The sequence below is a fragment of the Pyrgilauda ruficollis genome, unplaced genomic scaffold (assembly GCF_017590135.1).
Source record: "Pyrgilauda ruficollis isolate IOZ18807 unplaced genomic scaffold, ASM1759013v1 scaffold47, whole genome shotgun sequence".
Lineage (NCBI taxonomy): Eukaryota > Metazoa > Chordata > Aves > Passeriformes > Passeridae > Pyrgilauda > Pyrgilauda ruficollis.
In genome coordinates this window covers 5,043,458-5,064,351 of record NW_024526266.1, presented here as the reverse complement: position 1 = coordinate 5,064,351, position 20,894 = coordinate 5,043,458, and the positions used below count along the sequence as shown (strand labels likewise).

General features: G+C 60.8%; 3 protein-coding genes across 3 annotated transcripts; 2 read left to right on the top strand and 1 right to left on the bottom strand.

Annotated features, from left to right (window-relative positions):
* Positions 1-378: 378 nt before the first annotated feature.
* Positions 379-1,302, top strand: REG4 (regenerating family member 4). Its single transcript, XM_041479122.1, has 5 exons — positions 379-442; positions 565-662; positions 743-880; positions 960-1,065; positions 1,229-1,302. Exons 1-5 carry the CDS (start codon positions 379-381, stop codon positions 1,300-1,302), a joined length of 480 nt encoding a protein of 159 aa, XP_041335056.1.
* Positions 1,303-2,374: 1,072 nt separating this feature from the next.
* On the top strand, positions 2,375-5,743 carry HMGCS2 (3-hydroxy-3-methylglutaryl-CoA synthase 2). The gene is made up of 9 exons (XM_041479023.1): positions 2,375-2,514; positions 2,759-3,198; positions 3,458-3,583; positions 3,855-4,019; positions 4,090-4,258; positions 4,343-4,513; positions 5,033-5,139; positions 5,229-5,354; positions 5,435-5,743. Exons 1-9 carry the CDS (start codon positions 2,402-2,404, stop codon positions 5,539-5,541), a joined length of 1,524 nt encoding a protein of 507 aa, XP_041334957.1. The 5' UTR covers positions 2,375-2,401; the 3' UTR covers positions 5,542-5,743.
* Positions 5,744-6,247: 504 nt separating this feature from the next.
* Positions 6,248-9,734, bottom strand: PHGDH (phosphoglycerate dehydrogenase). Its single transcript, XM_041479002.1, has 12 exons — positions 9,544-9,734; positions 9,165-9,316; positions 8,919-8,984; positions 8,789-8,843; positions 8,614-8,712; positions 8,388-8,520; positions 8,162-8,310; positions 7,806-7,958; positions 7,552-7,684; positions 7,223-7,350; positions 6,804-7,032; positions 6,248-6,550 (listed from the first exon to the last, which is right to left on the bottom strand). Exons 1-12 carry the CDS (start codon positions 9,679-9,681, stop codon positions 6,393-6,395), a joined length of 1,593 nt encoding a protein of 530 aa, XP_041334936.1. The 5' UTR covers positions 9,682-9,734; the 3' UTR covers positions 6,248-6,392.
* Positions 9,735-20,894: the final 11,160 nt, after the last annotated feature.

Below are 20,894 nucleotides of genomic sequence, written 5' to 3'. Positions count from 1 at the left end.
CAGCTGTGCCATTGCCTGGTTGGGGTGCCCCGACCCGTGTCCGCGACAGCGCCCTCCCCTTGTCCCCAGACAGCAGCTTGGCTCTCCCGGATGCCTCCTGCCGAGCCTGGGGCTGGTGGGGCCAGGACAATCTGCTGCCAGTGTGGGCTGGGTACTCCAAGCCGTGCCTGGGGCACGGGGTGCAGGCATGGATGGGACAGTGACCTGTGCCGGGGGCAGAGAGGGAGCCACAGCCTATCTCCTCCAGGCGGCTCAAAGGGGCCAGGCTCGGCCCACAGCGGGGCAGGTTTGCACTCTCTGGGCACAGGTAGTAGGGACCTCCTCTGTCCCCGAGGGACCTTGTGTGACCCTCCCGAGCCTTTACAGGGAGCAAGGAGGATGGCGGCTGCGGCCAGACTCGCCCTCCTGCTGCTGGGCTGCGTGGGGCTGCTGCGGCCAGTCGGTGAGTGCCACGGCTCGGGGGGCCGCTGCTTTTGCAGCTGGGCCAGGAGGGAGCCCCGCTCCTCTCCAGGCAGTGATGCCGGCTGTCCTCATCCCCGTCCTCATCCCGCTCTCCCCAAACAGACGGCAGGTACATAAGCTACTGTCCCGACGGCTGGTCCTACTACAAGCTCAGCTGCTTCAAATACTTCTCTGAGCCCCGGACCTGGGACGAGGCTGAGGTAAGCCCAGTGGGGTACACAGGGGAACAGGGACCCCCAGTCTCCCTGAGGCGCCCTGGCACTGACACCTCTCCCTGCAGAGTCAGTGCCAGGACGTCAAGAAAGGCGCCCACCTGGCCTGGGTGGAGGACCCCCTCGAGGAAGTCACCCTGCGGAGAACCATCTCCTACCACCAGCGTGTGCAGCCCGTCTGGATTGGACTCCAAAAGAATAAAGAGGTGAGGTGTGGGCGGCAGGGGTGATGGGGGGCTAGAGGACAGCAGAGCCATGCCTCTGAAATCCCCTCGCCCTGTACAGAGCCAGGCCTGGAAGTGGACGAATGGGAAGGACTACAGTGCCACCAGGGATATGCCTGGGAACGGTGCCGGCGGGGAGAGCTGCGCCGCGCTGACCCATCACAGCGGTGAGTGCCCGGCCCCGCACCCACCTCCAGCGCCTGGGCTCGGCCGGCACTGCCCCGCCTCGGTCCCCCTGCAGGTCCCCTCCCCCTGCAGGGCTGCGGTGGGCACAGCTGGGGCCCGTCCTCGCCGTGGCCCCCGCCAGCCCCCTCCCTGTCACTCCCGCAGGCTTCTCTGTGTGGTCCAGTGCCGACTGCTCCCGGAAGCATCACTACATCTGCAAGTTCTACCCCCTGAACTGAGCGCAGCCCTGGCCCCGCGCCGGCGACGTTCCTCCCGTGCCACCTCCGTGTCTCTCCCCGCAACTCCTATAAATACATTTATCTTATAAAAAAAAAAAAAAGCATGCAAGTGCTGTGTGAGCTTGGTGCTGGTCCGTGAGAGAGAGAGAGACGGGCTCTGCCTCGGCTCCCCGAGCTTCCCGGCTTCCAGAGGCTTCTGCGCTGCCGGTGGGGCAGAGCTGTTCGGGGATGAGTCCCCAGGAACTGCGGGGACCGGCGCTCTCCTGGCTGAGCACTCGGGCTTGCTCATACCAGCCCTCGGTGCCAAACACCACAGGCGCCCCCGGGGAACAGGTCGGGGGACAGGAGTGTCACCAGAGCACAGACACGGAGACCTGGGACACAGATGTGGATGGGGACGGGAGCTGTCGTGGGTGTGCAGACATGGGGGCAGGTGGTCCCCCAGGTGCAGACAGCTCCACAGGGGTCCTGGGCCTGCAACTCGGCCCCATGGCCATGTTGACAGCAGCACCGGGACCAAAGGTCCCTTTTGTGCCACTGTTATCTTGCCACAGGCATCACGTGGCTGTTTGCTCTGCTGCTTTGAAGATGGCTCTACCCCCACCCCGCTCATGGGGTTTTTACCCCCACCAGAGCTGCGGCACGTGTCAGGCGTGGACTGCGGCCCGGGCAGCGCGGATGGTGCCGGCACCAAAGCCCGGCCGCCCTCTGCTCCCTGCCCGGGCCCGCGGGGGCTGCCCCCGCAGCGACCACAGCCGTGCCGGCGAGCCTGGCACCGGAGCTGCCACTGCCCCCGGGCAGCCGGCGCTGCGGGACAGCCCGTCCCGCTGCTCAGCCCCCGCTCCGGCTCCGTGTCCCCGGGTTTTGGGGCACGCAAGACGAGGACACCTCGCAAGCTCCCCCCTCCGAAGCTGCGTTGCCCCTGCTGTGTTGGCTGGCGCTCGGTGACCTTTGAGCACCAGGGTCCGGCAGGCTGATAAAGGCCGGGAGGGCTGTGCCGAGCTGCCCACGCAGTTTATAAAAGCACTACGCAAGGCACATTCCGCTGTCCACCTGTCCGGCCGGCCGTCCCTCCGTCCGCACAGCGGCCGGGGCGAAGATGCTGCGCTTGGTGGGGCGCGCTGCGCGCTGCTGGGGGGCGAGGTGGGCACCGCCGGGGCCGGAGCAGGCACCCCGGGGCACCCAGCACCCCGCGGCTTGGCAGAGGGCATGGTGAGCACCCACATGGATCGGGGGGCTGGAGACATAACCAGGGTAGGGCTGGGGAGCTGGCTGAGCTCTTAAACCTTGCTGGGGAAGGGGAGCCTCTCCCTCTTCCCTGCAGCACTGCAGGCACAAGGAGCTACCAGGGATCTGGCGTGCTCCCAGCCTGGCTGCTCGCTGGTGGCGTCTCTGCAGGGCCACCCTCTGTGCCCAAGGCTGCCATAGGATTGTTGCCACTTGCTCTGTCCCATAGCCTCTCCAGTGCTGCTGGGACAGGTGCCTGGCCCAAGGACGTGGGCATCCTGGCCCTGGAGGTGTACTTCCCTGCCCAGTACGTGGATCAGGAGGAGCTGGAGCGGTTTGATGGCGTGGAGGCTGGCAAATACACGCGGGGCCTGGGCCAGAAGCAGATGGGCTTCTGTGCCGCCCACGAGGACATCAACTCCCTGTGCCTGACCGTGGTGCAGCGGCTGGTGGAGCGCGGGCGCCTCTCCTGGGACGCCATCGGCCGCCTGGAGGTGGGCACTGAGACCGTCATCGACAAATCCAAGGCCGTCAAGACCGTCCTCATGCAACTTTTCCATGACTCTGGCAACACTGATGTGGAGGGTATTGACACCACCAACGCCTGCTATGGGGGCACGGCCTCACTCTTCAATGCAGCCGCCTGGGTGGAGTCCAGTGCCTGGGATGGTGAGTACAGGCAGGGACCATGCCGTGGGGCTGGACGCTGGGTGGGTGCCATGAGACAGGGGAAGGAGGCAGGAGGTGGCCTGAAACCCAAAGATGCTCCAACTGCAAAGGGAGCCACTGCACCTCCAGGCTCTCCATCATCCCTGTTTCTTGCCCATCTTGGTGTGACACCTGGCAGCATGGAGATGGGAACATCCACATCAGTGGATGGAAGCTTCCACCCACTGATGGCCCTGCCAGTCCCTCTGTCCTCGCTCAGGTCGCTACGCCGTGGTGGTGTGTGGGGACATCGCTGTCTACGCCACGGGGAACGCGCGGCCCACGGGAGGTGCCGGTGCCATTGCCATGCTGGTGGGACCCAACGCCCCGCTGGTGCTGGAGAGAGGTCGGTGCCACGAGGCCCTGGGGGTGGCAAGTTGATGGGTGCTGTCCCTGGGGGCTATGCATCCATGTCCCAGCCCTGGGCAGAGCTGCTCAGCCAGACCCTGCTGGGTACTCCAGGATGCTGGCTAGCCACATCCCTGTGGGCACTATGGAGTGACTCAGGGAGGCTGCTGGATTTCAGGGGTGCAATGGCAGGCAGCACCCCTGGGTGTTTGCCACCGGGCTGGGACCTCCCGGTGCTCTCTGACAGCTGGCTCTCCCCGTGCCCCCAGGCCTGCGTGGAACCCACATGGAGCACGCCTACGACTTCTACAAGCCAAATCTGTCCTCTGAGTACCCGGTGGTGGACGGGCAGCTCTCCATCCAGTGCTACCTGCGGGCGCTGGACCGCTGCTACGCCGTGTACCGACGGAAGGCGCAGAGCCAGTGGCAGCAGGGTGAGTGACAGCACCCCTGAGGTGCCCAGTGCAGCCCCCTGGGTACTGATGGCCCTGTGTTGCCTCCCAGCTGGCATCCAGAGGCCCTTCACCCTCGATGACTTCAAGTACATCATCTTCCACTCGCCCTTCTGCAAGCTGGTGCAGAAGTCGGTGGGGCGGCTGCTGCTGAACGACTTCTTGGCCTCCCCCAACCCCGACACAGCCTCCGGCCTCTACAAGGGGCTGCAGTCCTTCCGGTGGGTCCCTGTGCTGTGTCCCCATCCCTCAGCCCAGCCAGGAATATGCTGGTCTGGGGTTTCAGCTGGTCTCTCTCTGGGCAGCGGTGTGAAGCTGGAGGACACCTACACCAGCAAGGAGGTGGAGAAGGCGTTCCAGGCTGCCAGCCAGGACATCTTCAACCAGAAGACCAAGCCCTCCCTCCTCCTCTCTTCCCGCAACGGCAACATGTACACACCATCCATGTATGGCTGCCTGGCCTCCCTCCTGTCCCAGTGAGTCCCCCCAAACGCTGGCTTGGGGAGAGGGAGGAGGTCATTTTGGGGAGAGCACTCCCCAGATGGATAGAGGGGCAGAACTCATCTCCCAGCCCTCATCTCCCCCTGCCTCAACAGGACCTGATCCTTTCATTGCACACAACCCCCAGTGTGGATGCCTCTTGCTCCAGGCCATCTCCCTGCCAGACTTTTCATCCCAGCTTGTTGGAGCTGGGCCAGTGCATAAAGCCCTTCTGTCATCACCAGGAGGATGAAAACCCTTGTTGTCATGCCCAGTAGAATGAGTGACCCCCTGGGAAAGGAGTCATGGGAACAGACAGGCTCTGAGGGGAACAAAAGCCTTGTCCTGGGGCTCCCTGGCACCACCGCACTCCAGGGCTACGCTCCCTCAGAAATGTGGCCCCAAGGATCTGCCTGCCTACAACAGAGGCAGCCCCCTACAACGCCCCCACAGCCCTGTATCCCCATCTCCCCCCCATCCCAAATGTCCTGTAACCCCCTCACCTCTTGCTTCAGGTGCTCAGCACGGGACCTGGCCGGCTCCCGGATCGGTGCCTTCTCCTACGGCTCAGGACTGGCGGCCAGCATGTTCTCCTTCCGTGTCTCGCAGGATGCAGCCCCAGGTGGGCCCCAGGGCAGAGAGGGACTGGGAAGGGAGGGCGGCGTGGGGCTGTCAGCACTGCCATCTCACACGTGGGGTGCCCCTTGCCAGGCTCACCCCTGGACAAGCTGGTCTCCAGCCTGGCTGACCTGCCCGCTCGCCTGGACTCCCGCAAGCGCGTGGCCCCACAGGACTTCGCCGAGATCATGAAGCGACGGGAGGAAACCCATCACTTGGGTGAGTGGGGCTGGGAGGATGTGAGCCTGCCCTGTTGGGACCCCACAGCACCCCTGAACATCACTGCCCTCTCCCCACAGCCGACCACGCTCCCCATGGCTCCCAGGCGGATCTCTTCCCCGGAACCTGGTACCTGACCCGGGTGGATTCCAAGTACCGCCGCGAATATGCCAGGAAGCCCATCTAGAGTGGGATCACCAGAGTGGTGAGCCCTGGGGAGGGGGATGCTCTCTTTCCCCCTGTTCATTCCCTGCATCCGGGGCTGGCCTGTGTGGGAAAGTTCCCTTTGTATGGGTGGGGAATGGCCAGCAGTGGCTTGGGCCCCAGAGCTGCTGGAGATGGAAGCGTCTTCTGCAAACACCTGGGCAGTGCAGGGGAATAAAGGTGCGGATGGGAGGGGGCAGCAGCCCGGCTCTGGCTCCTGGTCTTGAATGGTCTCCTCCCGTCCCTGGTCACTCCCAGTTAACAGCCACCAGTCTGGATCACAGCTGCTTACGGGATTTATTCCATGGCCACCTGCCCTACTACATGGCCACCTGACATGGGAGTTTGCCCTGACAGTCTGGGGGACCCAAGTAAGCCCCAGCCTCCCACTCATCAGTTTATGGGGGCAAGATGGCATTTTCCCATGATGTCATTAAACTGAAACATCCTCATGATAAAACCTGTGGGCAGGAGGGCACAGGCGACGAAGTGGCACACGGCGGGGCTCGTGCCCCTTGCAGTGCTGCTCTTTGGGCCATGTCCCATCACGGGACTGTGGCCAGACAGGACCTCGGCAGCCACAGGAACCTTTGCACCCTTCAGCAAACAGCAGCAGAGCCAAGGAACAGCAGGGGCAGGAGGGAGGGGGTTTGGGGTTGAGGACAAAGGACTGCACAAGGCACCACATGCTCTCTCCTTCTAGACCCTTTATTGAACATGGGGCCACCTCAACCCCAGTGTGGGGCTCAGGGATGGCCATGTGCAATGCTTCCCCATCTGGGGGAGGGCCCAGATGCTGTGGCCGTGGGGAGAGTCCTTGTCGGCAGTCGGGGTCTACGGCAGGTGGAGCTGGAAGATTTCCGTGACACGTGGCTTTAGCTCACCGAGGCTGGGCAGGGGGGCTGAGAGCCCCACAACGCTCCACTGCTCCCCTGCCACCGTGCTGGAGCTGTGGTAGGACAGGAGCTGGGCCCCTGCCTTGCTCAGCAGCCCTGGAGAGGAGCACAGGAATTAGGGACCACAGGCTGCCCACTGCCCCAGGACCCAGCAGGGAGCTGAGCCTCTGCTTGCCTCAATCCCCTGCTCAGAGGCCCATGATGCCATTTCTTCCTCCAGCCCAAGTCCTTTGCTCAACATCACACAACCCCCTGCCCAAACCTCCCATCCATCCATCCATCCATCCATCTCTCCATGTGAGGGTTCCCCAGGCTGTCCCTGCAGCTCAGGGCTGGCACAGGGACTCACCGGTCAGTGTGGCCAGAGCACTGGTGTCAGAGGCTTTGGCTCTGTAGATGAGGAGAGGGCCAGACAGCGGGGCTGGCAGCTTGAAGGTGGCCCCATTGATCTGCCGCAGGACCGGGGTGCTGCCCTGCACTGTCCCCGTCACCTGGTGGGGGGTGCCCTGCAGGGACACCTGCACCAGACCAGTGCTGCTGTCGGGCTCGGGGGCCACATCACTGTGGGTGGTTGTGACCTGCCAGAGAGACACGGCTACTCAGTGCCCAGGTCCTGTGTGAGGCTGGGGTGGGGATGTCCTCAGAAGCGCCCCAGGGAACACCCAGCGTCAATGCTGCATTAGCAGCCCAGTAGGGTGTCCCCAGGCTCATACTGCTTGGTGGGGAAGGCACTCCAGGCTGGGCTGCAGAGCCCGGGTGTCCACGCACCTTCAGCCCAGCCTCTTGGGCCAGCAGCGTGGCATTCACCAGGGTCACCTCCTTGTGTGTCCCTCCAGCCAGCATGCCCGCGGCCACAGCAGGTGTCAGGTAGCTCCCAGCCTCCTTCAGGGGTGTCCCTGGGGTGCAGGGAGGAGGTGTGCATGAGCCAGCAGCAGAGAGATCAGGCCCGCAGTGGAGTGGCCAGCCTGGGGTTAGTCCTTCCACCCACCCAATCCATCCACCCACCCATCCCTGCACACTCTAGGGCTCCAATCCCACTGTTAATCACCTTCCTGTCTATCTGTTCTCCTGCCTGCCCATTGGGGGCCCAGGCTCACCTAGGGTGCAGACCTGCACGCTGCCCTGCACTTGCTTGCCCGCCGTGCACAGCACCGTGCCCAGGGCCCTGGCCAGGGCGATCCAGGGCTTGGTCTGGGGTGAAAATGCCTTGCTGAGAGCCTGCCCATTAACCTGCAGGACAGAGTGAGCAGTGAGAGCCTGCCAGGGATCCCCCATGGAGCAACGCTCCCAATGCACCCATGGGTTCCAGCTGGGGTAACTGAGGCATGGAGGTCAGGTGCTGTAGACTCACTACGCCGGTCAGCCCCTTCCCCGTGGCCATGTCCACGATCTGCATGGCGATTTCCTTGCCACAGCGGCTCTGTGCCTCCCGTGTGCTGGCACCCAGGTGTGGGCAGGAGATGACATTGGGGTGGTTCACCAGGTCACGGTCCTTTGGAGGTTCCTGCAGACACAGTTCCATCATGCCATCAGCTCCCAGCACCTACCTGGGAGCTCGGAGCAGGGGGCATTTACCTCCTTTGCAAGGAGACAAGCTGAGGGCTGTTCCTGGTCCCAGCCCCACAAGGTTTGCTAGGCCGGTTTGGGCAAAATTAAGGTGGTGCTGAGAGAAAGCCAAGCTCAGGGGGTCCCCACAGCCCCATTCACCTGTGTGAAGACATCGAGGGCGGCCCCACCACACTGCCCCGACTGCAGCGCCCGCAGTAGCGCGCCCTCGTCCACGATGCCACCGCGGGCACAGTTCACCACCTGCACGCCACGGCGGCACTTGGCAAAAGTGCTGTCATTCAGGAGCCCTGTGGAAGGAGGGCTGTGAGCAGAAGGGGGCTGCCCCAGCTCTCTCCAAACCTCCCTGACCGTGCCCGCTCCATACCTGTGGTGGAGGGCAGCAGCGGCGTGTGCACCGTGATGAAGTCGCAGCGGGGCCAGATCTGCTCCAGCGGCAGCTGCTCCACACCAAAGGTGGCTGAGACATCGGGGGTGATGATGGGATCGTAGCCGATGGTCTGAGGCAGAGCAGGTGCTCACTCTTACAGCCTGGCACTGGCCAGGTCAGGAAGGTCGATGCACCCATCATTCCTCCCTGCCCATCTCCTCACCTTCATGCCAAAAGCCTGCATGCGAGTGGCCACCTCCCTGCCGATGCGTCCCAGCCCCAGCACGGCCAGTGTCTTCCCGTTCAGCTCCATGCCCATGTACTGGGGAGTACAGGGACAGTCAGCAAGCACACCCCACATGGATACCCCCACCCAGAGGTGCTCCACTGCCTCCTACCTTCTTACGGTCCCACTTGCCCTCCTTCATGGAGGCAGCTGCCTGCGGGATCTGCCTAAAAAGGAGGCTGTGGTCAGCGTGGGGTAGGGGGCTGTAGGGCACACCTGTCCTCACCCTGCCTTGTGCTCACCTGGCCAGGCACAGGATCATCCCACAGGTGAGCTCGGCGGCACTGAGGCTGTTCCCAGTGGGAGTGCTGGGGATGGAGAGTGGTGTCACTGGTGTGTGTCCCCCGGGCTGACAGGGATCTATGCCCTGTGAGGACGGAGGCACACGGGGTGGTGCCAAGGGTGCCATGGGTGGGGAGGGCACTATTGATGTCTCCCCGGCCTCCCCAGGTTCATGGGCACAGATGTCCTCACACTCCTGCTCTTACTTCATGACCAGGACGCCCTTCCTGGTGGCTGCCTCCACGTCCACATTGTCCACGCCGGTGCCAGCTCTGCCCACCACCTGCAGCCTCTCTGCCGCCTCCAGCACCTCGGCCGTGACTTTGGTGGCCGAGCGGACGATGAGCCCATCGCAGTCCTAAGGGGTGACAGACACGGCGAATGGGACCAGGGTCGGGGCCGGTGGCCCGGGTGGGTGACGGGACGGGGACAGCCGCTGCCGGGGTCCGGGATCTGCCGGGCGAAACCGGCCCGGCTCTTGCATCAGACGGGAGGCGGGGACCGGTCAAAGGGGTCCGCTGACACCCGGGACCGCCGGCCTGCAACTGTGCCCACCCACCCACGCGTGGTGCAGCCCTGCCTCACCCGGATCTCCCGCAGCAGCTCCTCCTTGCTCAGCCCGGGCTTCTCCTGCACCCGGAGCCCGCCGGCCTGCAGGATCTCCCGGCAGCAGGGGTCCAGGCTTTCGCTGATCAGCACTTTCTGCAACTTGCCCAGTGCCATGGCGGGAGCGGGCCCGGCGGGGCGGGGAGGGACTGGACGGGACGGGGGTGCCGGCTCTCTCCGCACGCCGCCGAGAGGCTGCTGCTGCCCCTCCGCCGCGCTAAAAGGGCTGCGAGCGGTGCACGTTTTTCGGGCTCATTGGGTCCCGTCTCCATAATCCCACCTCCTTCCCTTCCCCTCCCCGCCCCAGCCCGCCCGGTCCCCCCTTCATCCCCCCCGCCCCCGGGGGGAGGGAGGGAGGAGGCGAGGGGTGCGGGGCCGGGTCTGGGCCGGGCGCCCCAGAGAAAAGCAAAAAGGTGCCCTGCCAGGACCCCGTGGGTCGGTGAGCCACGAAAACCGGGGCCAGCGTGTCCCGACCCTGCGCACCCCGTCCGTGCCTCAGTTTCTCCCTCCCGCATATCACAGCTCTGTAAGGCAGGAGGGGGACGGCAGTGGCGGCCACGATGGCGCGGGTGGCTCCCCACAAAGCTGGGGGTGCCGCTGGCAGGGAGCAGCCCAGCCCATGGCGAGCCCAGACATGCCCTCCCCAGGTCGCCCAGGAATGGGGGTTCCCCAGACCCCAGAAGTGAGGCAGTGACGCGGCCCCTGCCCACCCCCGACTTCGTGCCTGCTGTTGAGCAATGCCCCTGATAAGGTGCCGGGGACACGGGCCAGCCCTGGCCACTGGCTCCCAATGCCGTGGGATGCATGGGAGCCACCCAGCAAACGCCCTCCATGCAGCAAGAGCCAGGTGGCTGCGTCAGTGACCTCGCCGTGGGAAGTGCTGGCCCAGAGACACGATGGTGAGGGGGCCGGAGACCGGGCATGTGGATGGCAAGGGATGCGGCCAGACCTTCACCGCGCACCTGGACCAGACACACCCCAGATCCTGCCCATGGGGAGCAGGGACTGACCCTGCCTTCCACTACTTTCCACGGATGGGGTGTGGGCAGAACCCACTCAGTGCTGCCAAGCCAGGTCCTAATAGGAGTGGGCCCGTCCCCAGGCTCTGCGTGCCCCGGGCAGCAGGTCTGGACCAAACTGCCCTGTGTGAGACCTGGGCGGGAGGCTGTTAAACCGAGCAGAGCCCAAGTGACGGACCTGTCCTAGCAGACAGGAGGTGGCCAGAGTAGGATGACTGTCCTCGCCACAGGCAGCTCCGCCGAGGTGGGAGAGACGATAGCTGTGTACAGCCTGGAGCTGTGCGCAGCCTGGCACCACCCACAGCCGGAGCTGCCGTGCAGCCACGGCCAGGGAACAACCGTGACGCCAGAGCGGGGAAAGTCCAGGGCGGCCGGCACGGGGTGAGAGATGCGGTCAAGGGCAGCGGCTGGTGAAATCTGCAGCGATCCCGAAACGGCCCCTCGGCAGGGAATGTGACCCGGGCACCGCGACAGGGCAGCCTCGCCACGGCCTCCTGCGTGGCGTGGGCTGGGGGCACAGGCCCTGCGGGAGCTGCTGCGGCTGGGACACGGCCCCACAGCCCTTGGCACAGCCGGGCGCCGGCCTCTGTTTTAGCCATCAGGACCTTGCTCCGGGTGCCCGGAGGACACACCAGGACCTGCCATCCCGGCGTCCTGCTTCCCCTGCCGGCATCACCCGGGCTTGTCCAGGTTCTCGGTGGCTCCTCTCTCCCGCCCGCGGCATGTTTGTGCGGAGGACACGCGTGGCCAAGCCGTCGCTGCCTGCGCCAGCGCATTTGCGGCTTTTCCCGGCCGGCTGGTGCCCTCTCCTGGGGATCGTGGCCAGAGGCACAGCCCCACGGCACCACGGGCCTCGCCGCGGGCCTGCTGGGACACTGGCGGTGCTGGCGGCGTGGCTGTGCCAGCAGGCATGTCCCCCCACTCCCAGACCCCGAAAAGAACCGGCTGGAGGGGACCCAAAGGCTGGAGGGGACCCAAAGGGGCAGGGCCAGCGGGATGGGTGCCAGGGGACTGGGGCTGTGGTGGCTGATGAGTCACAACGGGGATAAAGTGGGAGGTTAGGGGGGCACAGCACCCCTCTGCTGACCCCACTTGTACCAGGTGTTGCGTTTAGAGTAAGAAATTTGGCAGAAAATAAATGCACCTGTGTTCCAGCTGCTCTTCACAGATCAGAGGGCTGGGGACAGCTGAGCTGAATTTCTGAGTATAACCAATTTGGCACTATAGGTCTGGTCGTGTTCAGTAGGAAATTCCATGAGTGCAGCTTCACAAATAGTGCAGCTTATTAATTCAACACCATAGGTTAGGTCACATTCCATAAAAACCTTCCTAATCACAGATTCATGAATAGTGCAGTAGAAATAGAGATACAGAATTGCTGGTGATAAATGCACCAGCTGCAATAGAGTTTTACCAGTAATGTTGTGTGGTGATAATAACAACTGTATGCAGAAACTTACCACGAAGGTGTCCCCACTAGGGAGGAGGGAGAGGAGAGTAGCCCATTCTGTCTCCCATGTATTTTTGAGCCTTCCTCCTAATCAGGTAAAATTCCTACCCTTCCTGTATCCAGCCCAAACTTCTCCCCCTACTCCTATGTTATGTAGAGCACAACCTAAGTGGAGAGTATGGAGCTATAGACGTGGTACCATGTATCATTAAGCTTGTTAGCACATGCAGGGGGTGTGTGTTAATATTTAAATGGTCCTTAATCAGACAAAAGTTACTTTTTTTGGCCACCATGTACTCCAAATTTCTGGTCATATGACTTTGATCCATTTGTCAGAGCCAAAGCAGAATCACCCCATCACCACAGGACCTCCTCCTTCTTTCTTGCCGCCAGCTCTGTGGTTCTCCATCCACACAGGTAACACAGAGGGTATGGAGAGGAACCCTGAGCCCTCACCTGGCTCCTTGGTCATCATTCCACACAAGGACAGACTCTGCTTGCTGGCAGGTAGGTGGCCATGGGGACAGTAGAAGGGCTGTGGCGGTGCAGGACAGAGGAGAATGGGGCCAAGCAGCAGGGAATTAGAGAGAGGGTCCCTGCTCCCCAGGGGCTGGGGGAGCAGTCAGGGGCAGTGCTGGTATGGGGGTGTCCAGCAGGTAAAGGAGTTGGGGGTGTCAAAGGGGACTGGGGTTATTGGAGCTGGGATGGGAGTGGCAAAGAAGAGGAAAGGGGTGGGGAAGTTTGGGGGTGTTTTGTTGGGATGGTGGGTGTTCAAGGGGATCTATGGGGATCAAGGGCTGTAGGAATGTCCCAGTGGAGGACTGAGAAGTCATGGACAATTAGAAAGCAAGTGAGGGTGTTGAGGGACTGGAACAGTACCCGGAGACTGATGGGGCTGTGGGGTGGCAAAGGGAATTTGTGATGTCACGTTTGGATGGAGGCACCCAAGGACAATTGGGCAGGTAATTGGGGTGTCAGGATGGATGTCTGAGGGTGCCATGGGGGATCCTGGCTAATTGGGTGTCTTTTGGGGAGACCGTGAAGTTGAAGAAGGATTGAGAGGGGAGAGGAAGGGATCATGGATTGTTCCTGGGGGACTGAAGTGTGAGGAAGGGTTGGGGCTCAGTCCAGAGGGACTGGGCTCAGTCCAGTGGGGAATTGGGGTGGGGGGGTGGATGTGTCAGCTGGGACAGGATGGTGCCTGGGTGGGGGGCGGCTGGAGAGATTAAGGGTAGATGGACAGAGGGATCAGGGAGAGGGCAGAGGGAGGGAGAGAGGAAGGAAAGATGGGGGTGTCAGAGGAAGGGATGGAGGGAGGGAAGGAAGGATGCGGGGTCAGAAGGAGGGAGGGAGGGAAGGATGCTGGGAGGCAGGGAAAGATGAAGGATGGAGGCAGGGAGAACGAGGAGGAGGGGAAGCAGAAGCGGGCGGAGCCGGCCGGTGCCGCAGAGCCGCCTCCCCGGCGCACGCTGGGCCGGCTCGGCAGCGCCTGCGGGGACCCGGCGGCCCGGCCCGGTGCCCCCGGTGGCCGGCCCGGTGCCGCCGGTGCGTGGCCCGGTGCCAGCCGGCCCGGTGCGGCGGAGCCCGGCGGGGCAGGATGCGAGCCCCGAGGCGGAGGTGAGGAGCGTGTCCGTGCCGCGGGTGACACCCGCGGGTGCGCGTGTCCGGGGTGATGCGGTCGGGATGTCCCGGGCTCGCGGGGGCTGCGTGTGCCCACGCTGGGCTGTGGCGATGCCGCGACAGGTTGAGGCCCAGGAACCCCCCGGCATCGGTGCCGCCGGGATGCGGGGAGGATCAGGGTGCTCCCTCGGGGCGTGCAGGGCCGGACGGCCCCTGTCCCAAACCCCATTCCCTTGGGCCGTGGGTGTCCCTTCCTGCTGCTGGGGTCCCTGTTGGGGCGGATGGCGGGGCTTTGGGACCCCGGGTTGGGGGCTCTCTGGGCCCTGCGCCAGGCAAGCCCAAGAGAACTCGGGAGCCGCTGGTGTGCACGAAAGGGACCAGGAGTCTCTTGTCCAGCACCGGGGCACACTGGTGTTCGCTGCCCTGTACCATGGAGACCTGTGGCAATGTGTGTGTGCCAGATGAGAGGGCAGGAACTGTAGGGTGCTGTAGGATCCTGGGTTGGTGCCTGCACCATCACTAAGCTCTCCTCGGTGCGCTGAGCACGTGAGGTTTGCTGGGAGGTGCTGGCCAAGCACAGCCCTGAAGGAAAGGATTCAGGGTGCTGGTGTTGATGCGGGGAGCTTGGCTTGCCCCATCTCTCCAGCCCCGTTTTCATCGCCCCTGCTCTTCCCCGGTTGTGCCCATCCCCGATTCCGCTCCGAGCCGCTGGCCTGGCCGTTTGTGCCGGTAACTCTCCGGGGCCGCTGGGCCCCGGGAGCTGCGCCGGCTGCCACGCCTGCGGTGCCGCGCCGGGAGCCGCCCAGCCCGGGGCGCGGGGAGCGCCAGCCGCAGCTCCCCCCGGCCGGCCGCGCTCAATGAACACCTTGTTGCCCTGCTGGCCGTGCCGTGCGCTCCGTGCTGTGCTCGCACACTCAGGCAGCCACCGGGTTTGGGGACGGCTGTGCCCGCTCCACCTCCTCCGTGGTGGCACTCCGCCCCTGCTGAGACATTTGTGCCACCGAGTCAGCGGGGAGCTGGATGTGCCACGCTCGGCATCTGAGCCGCCACACTCTCCTTGGCCTTGCCTGGCCCTTGCCACAGCCCCTCTTGCCAGCCTGGGGCCGCTGGCACACAGTGGCTGCTGCTGAGCACGGGGCTGGGGCCTGCCGTCCATCCCTCCTTCCATCCCTCCATCCATCCCTCTGTCCATCTGTCTCCCTGCAGGAGGTGATCCAGCAGCAGGAGGAGGTGAGTTGCTGTTGCTGGGTTCTAGTGCCCGGTGCTTTGGGGATGCTTTACCACAGGATGCTTTCCCCATGGGCAGCAGCCACTCTCACAGAGCCCGTGTACCCTGGCCCTGGCTGCCAGCCCTGCGTTGTTCTGTCTCCCGATGGCACCCCGGGGTGCCAGTGCTGAGGAGTGGCTGCAGTGGCCCTGGTGTGATGCCATGGAGATGCTGTGAGTCAGTGAGTGTTCTGAGTCAGGGCCTCGTGGTGCCCCTCCTGCCAGGGCTTGGAGGTGCATGGGGGTGGGGGGGCAGTGGTGCCCAGTGAGTGGGGGGCCCCAGGGCTGAGCCCCCCCTCATTCTGTGCTGTGCCAGCAGCTCTGCTCCATGCTCCAGGCTGGCATGAAAGGGCTCTTGTCCTTCTGCAGCCCCAGCAGCACTGCAGCAGCCTCCCCTTCGCAGCAAACAAATTCCCAGCGTTGGGCACAGGGGCAGGGAGGGGGGAGCTCCAGTCAGCCCAGCCTGCCATGGCTGTGGCAGAGCCCTGGGCTCCTGCTGGCCCAGCATTGCCGTGCCCAGGCATGGGGCTGCCACTCTAGCCGTGTTGGGGGGCTGGCAGGGCAGCTGCACTTTGGGAAAGCGGGTGTTTGGCTCATTCGCCCCAGATCCTGCAGGCAGCCTGCCCTGGGATGGCCCCGCCTCAGGGTGGCCCTGAGCAGTGACATTTTGTTTCCCAGGCATAAGGTTATTTTTGGGTTGTTAAGACCACTGTCAGGGTCCCAGTCTGAAGCATTGTAACCAGCACAGGATGGCCTGGTATCAGTCATTGGGTATTCCCCCGAATATTCTCACTCTGTCCTTCCCTTTGTTCTTTCCTTATCTGTTCTGCTTGTGTCACTGCCCCACCAGGGACAGCAAGCCCTTCTCTAGATAGGAATATCTTGTTCCAGTATCATTGAAAGAGTGGCAGCTAATGCCTAGTGCTCTCTCTGGCTCTTCCAGCCCCTTTTGACACAGATTAAAAAGGGAACCTTGTACACTGAACCCCCATTCCCCATAAATATACATAGTATATATTTATGGTATATGATACCACAGGTATATGGGATCAAGCTGATAGAACAACCTCAGCTGTCTTAACAATAATTCTAAATTTCCCAGAGCTTGCTGTCACTCCTTTATGTTAGGTAGATTCTGTCCATATTCTGTTTTTTTTCTGGGGTTTGCAGGAGTACAGAAGTGGCTTCTTTAATCCAAAAGACTCACAGGAATTTAACCACCTGCTTGGGCCCCCTGATGCTGGGATGTAGGACTGCTCAAGGCTCACATTTTTCCTTGTGGGCAAAACCACTAAAGGGCATTCTCCAACCAAATTGATTAGAGGGATGGAGCACCTCTATAAGGGAATTTGAGAGAATTCTCTATGAGACAATTTGCTTCTTCAGCCTGGAAGAGAAGGCTTCAGGGGCATGGAATTGTGGCCTTGCAATACCTGAAGTTTTCCTACATCTTTCTTGATGAAGAAAGATGGAGGGAGACATTTTGCAAGAGCATGTAGTGGCAGGACAAGGGGAATGGCTTCAAACTGACAGGAGGTAGGTTTGAATTGGATAGTAGAAACAAGTTCTTTACTGTGAGGGTGATGAGACCTGGCCCGGGTTGCCCAGAGAAGCTGTGGAGGTCCCGTTGCCAGAAGTGTTCAAGGTCAGGCTCAATGGGACCCTGAGCAATGTTGGCTGGTGGGAAGATGTCCCTTGCCATGGCAGGGGGGTTGGAAGGAGATGATCTTTAAGATTCCATCCAAACCAGGCCATTCTGGGATGGTTCAATGATGATGATATTATAGATCTACTGATATATTGTAATGTTTGGTGGGTCACAGCTGTGGCTAAGATTTTGCCAGGGCTTTATGAGCAACAGTGGGAGAGTGTTTATATCCCTGGAGCAGCCTATTAAAAACATGCTGCACTCCCTTCCAGGTGAAGTGAATGAAGCCTTGTTGTGTTCTTGGAATGGAATCACCAAAAACATATATTTTGCATCCAGGTTTGCCATCCATGAATGGGGTGCTCCCTGAAGGTGGCTTACCAGTTCCTTGATATTTGGCACAGCAGTGGTTAAAGGCTTAGCATTGGCATTGGCATCTCTCTTTTCTCCAAATCTGGTCCCACTCTGTCTATGTGCCAGTAATCAACAGGTAATTGCCACCTCCATTCCAGTTTTTAGCCAAACTAGTGAATTGCATGGGGTGAAAGTTTGGCGAATTACCAGTCGGTGAATTACATGGGGAGTGGGCTCTGGAGCTGATTTGTAAATTTCCAAACCAGGTGTAACTTCAGGAGTTCAATTTAATGCTGCAGCAGAGAATTGTATTGTGGTAAGTTGGCAGCTTCTGAATGAGGGAGGGTGAGTGCCCTGTGGCGTGAATGCACTGTGGGATCTGGATTTCTTTTAGGGTCAGGGTTGAATGGGAGAGCCAAACGTTGCTCTGCATCAGCTGCCAGGTTTGACCGCTCAGAACATTGAAACCCAAAATGTTTTCATTGTGATCTTTTGCTGCAAAGTGAGGGGAGGACATGTGTTTATCGCCTGGGAGCCATAAATTAGCCTTGGTGGTTTGGCACGTAGCACTTGCACTGTTCACTCCAGTGATTTCAACTCTGTCCAGTTTTTCAGTGTCCTGCTCTGTTAATACTGGAATTTGTGTTCCCTTATCTATTAGAAATGTCATTAATACTTGAGGAGGCCCACCTGGAATCAGAATGTGTGGGCTGTTATTATGTGTGCACTGGTAGGATTCCTCCTGCTGAATTTCAGTCCAGCCTGGCTTATGGCCACAGCACTTTTCAAGCTGAATCAGATTGAATGGGATTGTTTTTCAGCTATGATTCCCCACGATTCACCAAGGTTCAGTTGTCTCTTCTGTTTCTATAATGCATCTGCCTACATACTCAGGGGGATTTGAAGGAGACAAAGAATCATCTTCCCCTGGTTTTCTGTCATTCGGGTCACCCCATATGTCTCCATCCTGTTCCTCAGGGAATATGATTAGTTTTCTAATCTGTATGATGTCAGGGGGAATCAGGAGCTCACACAAGCATCATCTCTACCTTTTTTTCCAAAATTATTTTTTCTCCTTCTCTTCCTCTAAATGTTTTTTCAGTTGCTTTTCCCTATTTTCAGCTGTGGCCAAGTACATTTTAAGTTGCTCCTTTTCTGATTTCAAAGCAGTATATTCTATGTCTGCCGTTTTTTAGGAGAGAGGGTGCTCTGATTTCCTTTTGCACACAAGATCAGCAAGCCCACAATACTGCACCAACAATTACTTTATTGTTGTTTTTCTAACATTTTTGGGCCCATTCTATTCCCTCTCAGGATGGTGCACACTTGTGTTAAGCCAAGTAATAACAACAATAATATGCAGAAACTTAGCAAGGTGTCCCTGGCTTGGGACAAGGGAGAGAGGTGTAGCCCATTGACTGTATCCAAGACATTTTTGGATCTTCCTCCTAACCAGGTGAAATTCTTATCCTCCTTATGTATAGCCCAATCTTATCCCCCTCCTCCTATGTTACATGTGGCATGAACTAGGTGGAGAGTTGAGTAACAGAGTAATTTATGTGGCAGCATGTCTTTCATTAAGCTTATTTTCCTGTGCAGTGTTGTGTGTTCCATGATTTAAATAATCCTTAATCAGGAAAAAGTTACTTTTTTGGCCATGGTGTCCTTCAAAGTTCCAGTCACAGGACTTTGTTCCGCTCTGTGCAGTTTTTCAGAGCCAGGGAAGGATGATCCTGTCTCACAGGACCTCCTTCTCCGACCAGCTCATCTTTTCTTTCTGTCAACTGTGCACATCTCCCTCTGCAAAGTTAACAGTGCATATGTAGATGGTAAGCCTTAGCCCTTGCCTGGCTCCTTGGTCATCACCCCGCAGCATCCCCAGGATTTGGGGTGATGTGCTGCCTCGATGGATATTGTGCCTCCTTGTGCATCAAGTACTTGGCGGTGATCCCTCCTTGCTTGTTGTGCCTCTGGGTATTGCCCTTCTGGGTGTCAAGCCTGGCATATTATGTCACTGGTTAATGTGCCTTTTCGGGTATTTTGCCTCCAGGGATACCATGCCTTGGGATATCATGCCCCTGAGTACTATACTTCCTTAAGTGTTGTGCATCCTTGTGCATCTTGAGTGTTGGATGTTTTGCCTCTGGGTGTCACACCTGGGGCACTGCTCCTCCGGGGGTGTCATGCCTCCAGAGGTCACACCTCCCTGGATATTGTGCCTCTTGATCTCCTCAGGTGTCACACTTCTGGTTATTGAAATTTGGGTGCCTCTGGGGTTCCACGCTTCTGGGTAAGATGCCCCTGGGCACTGCACCTCTGGGTGCTGTGCCTGCAGGTACAACACCTCTGGGTCCTTTTTCTCTGGGTTTCACACTGGTTGTGGTATCTGGCAGGGCACACAGCCATGCCTGACCATTGCTGGTGTGTTTAAAGTCATCGTGCCTCAGTTTCCCCCCATGACAGGTTGTTGCTGCAGGGTCTGTGGCACCCTGTGTCTATCTCTCCTGCTCCCTGCCAGGCTGGCAGTGCTGTCCCTTGCTGCAAGGTGCTGGTGTGGTGTGCAAGGCTCCGGGGACATGGTCCCGGGGTCCCTACCATGCCTTGTGTCACAGGAACGTGCTGGCCCTCCTTGGCTCTTGGGGCTCAGCCTTGTGTATGTGGGCAGGGCACTGTGCCCACACTGATGCTGGGACAAGTGCCCACCTCTCTGGGACCCCACCAAAAAGCTGTCAGGCTGAGATTAGAAAATAAACATTCTCATTTCTTTAAAAGGAGAAAAACCCTCAACAATCCAGGTGGATTTTTTTATTTGTCGGGTTTCTCTTTCTTTCTTTTAAATCATGAAATGACTCACACTTCTGCGCCAAAAATAAACCCGATTTCGAGCTGGTGAGCCATGACAGCACGGAGGCACAGGGTCCCTGCGAGAGTAGCCAGGGCCAGCCGTGCCTCGTGGCCCCAGATCCTCCCCTGGGGGCTGTGGGCTCTGCTCCGGGGGCTCAGGTGGCCCTGACAGGGCTGCTAATGGAGCTCAAGTGCTGCTGAGGGGACACGCCATCTGCACAGCCCCCAGGGCCTCGTGTCTTTGCACTCAGAGCCTCTGCCCAGCGGCTCTGGGGACACGCACGTGTGTCCCCACGTGTGCGCAGACACCGGTGGCACCCCGGTCACGCTCCCCGGTCCCTGCGGCACAGCGCGGGGTGGCACAGGGGGGCCCGGCCTGGACCCCCGGTGCTGTGCGTGACACGGCCGTGTGCTGCTCTCTGCAGGGACCCCTGCAGCAGTGACACTGTGCCAGCCGTGGTCCCCGGAGCCAGACGCATGGCGGGTAAGGCACCCCGAGAGCCCCCGGTACCCTGCATGCCCCGTTCCCGTGCTCCGCATCGCCCGGGGATGGCGAGGGGCTCTCTGGGCCCCGAGGCGTCCCCTTGTCTCTGCTCTCCTCCGAGGCACACGAGGTGTGGAGCAGCCACTTTGCTCCTCTGACTGCTGCTCGCCCTTGCTCCCTGCCAGCTTCCCAAGAAGGGCTGTGGGGTGACGGTGATGAGGACCCTGTGCCAGCCGAGCCGAGGGGGTCCAGCGGCCCCCCGGGTGCTCAGCCCCAGCCCGACCCCTTGGCGCAGACGTGTCTCCTCCGGGATCTGGAGATGGGTCCCCTCGCCCACACACAGACCCTGCGGGACTTTGAGCAGGTGAGACCGCGGTGCGCTGGGACCCCGCATGGCACCGCCAGGGCCCTCCCGGCACTGCCGGGTGCTTGCAGGATTCGTGCCCTGGTCACACCAGCGGGTGTGGAGCGCAGGAGGGGCGGCGGGGCAGGTGGCGGTGGCAGAGGGGGCCGAGCCCGGCCGGGCGCCACGCTCCCCTCACCGCCCTCACGGCTGCGGCGCGTGGGGGCCTCCGGGGCTCGGGTTTCACCAACCCGCTGTCCCCGCTCCAGCGATTCCTCAAATAGCTCTGGGAGGCGGAAAAA

Bases quoted from the DNA above. Each gene is read 5' to 3' on its own strand.
- PHGDH (XM_041479002.1), bottom strand. From the start codon at position 9,681: ATGGCACTGGGCAAGTTGCAGAAAGTGCTGATCAGCGAAAGCCTGGAC. The intron at 8,713-8,788 runs GTAGGAGGCAGT...TGTACTCCCCAG, and splicing joins GCAAGTGGGACCGTAAGAAG to TACATGGGCATGGAGCTGAA. The intron at 6,551-6,803 runs GTGAGTCCCTGT...GCTCCTCTCCAG, and splicing joins TGCTCTGGCCACACTGACCG to GGCTGCTGAGCAAGGCAGGG.
- REG4 (XM_041479122.1), top strand. From the start codon at position 379: ATGGCGGCTGCGGCCAGACTCGCCCTCCTGCTGCTGGGCTGCGTGGGG. The intron at 663-742 runs GTAAGCCCAGTG...CTCTCCCTGCAG, and splicing joins GGACCTGGGACGAGGCTGAG to AGTCAGTGCCAGGACGTCAA. The intron at 1,066-1,228 runs GTGAGTGCCCGG...TCACTCCCGCAG, and splicing joins CGCGCTGACCCATCACAGCG to GCTTCTCTGTGTGGTCCAGT.
- HMGCS2 (XM_041479023.1), top strand. From the start codon at position 2,402: ATGCTGCGCTTGGTGGGGCGCGCTGCGCGCTGCTGGGGGGCGAGGTGG. The intron at 2,515-2,758 runs GTGAGCACCCAC...TCTGTCCCATAG, and splicing joins GCGGCTTGGCAGAGGGCATG to CCTCTCCAGTGCTGCTGGGA. The intron at 4,514-5,032 runs GTGAGTCCCCCC...CTCTTGCTTCAG, and splicing joins CTGGCCTCCCTCCTGTCCCA to GTGCTCAGCACGGGACCTGG.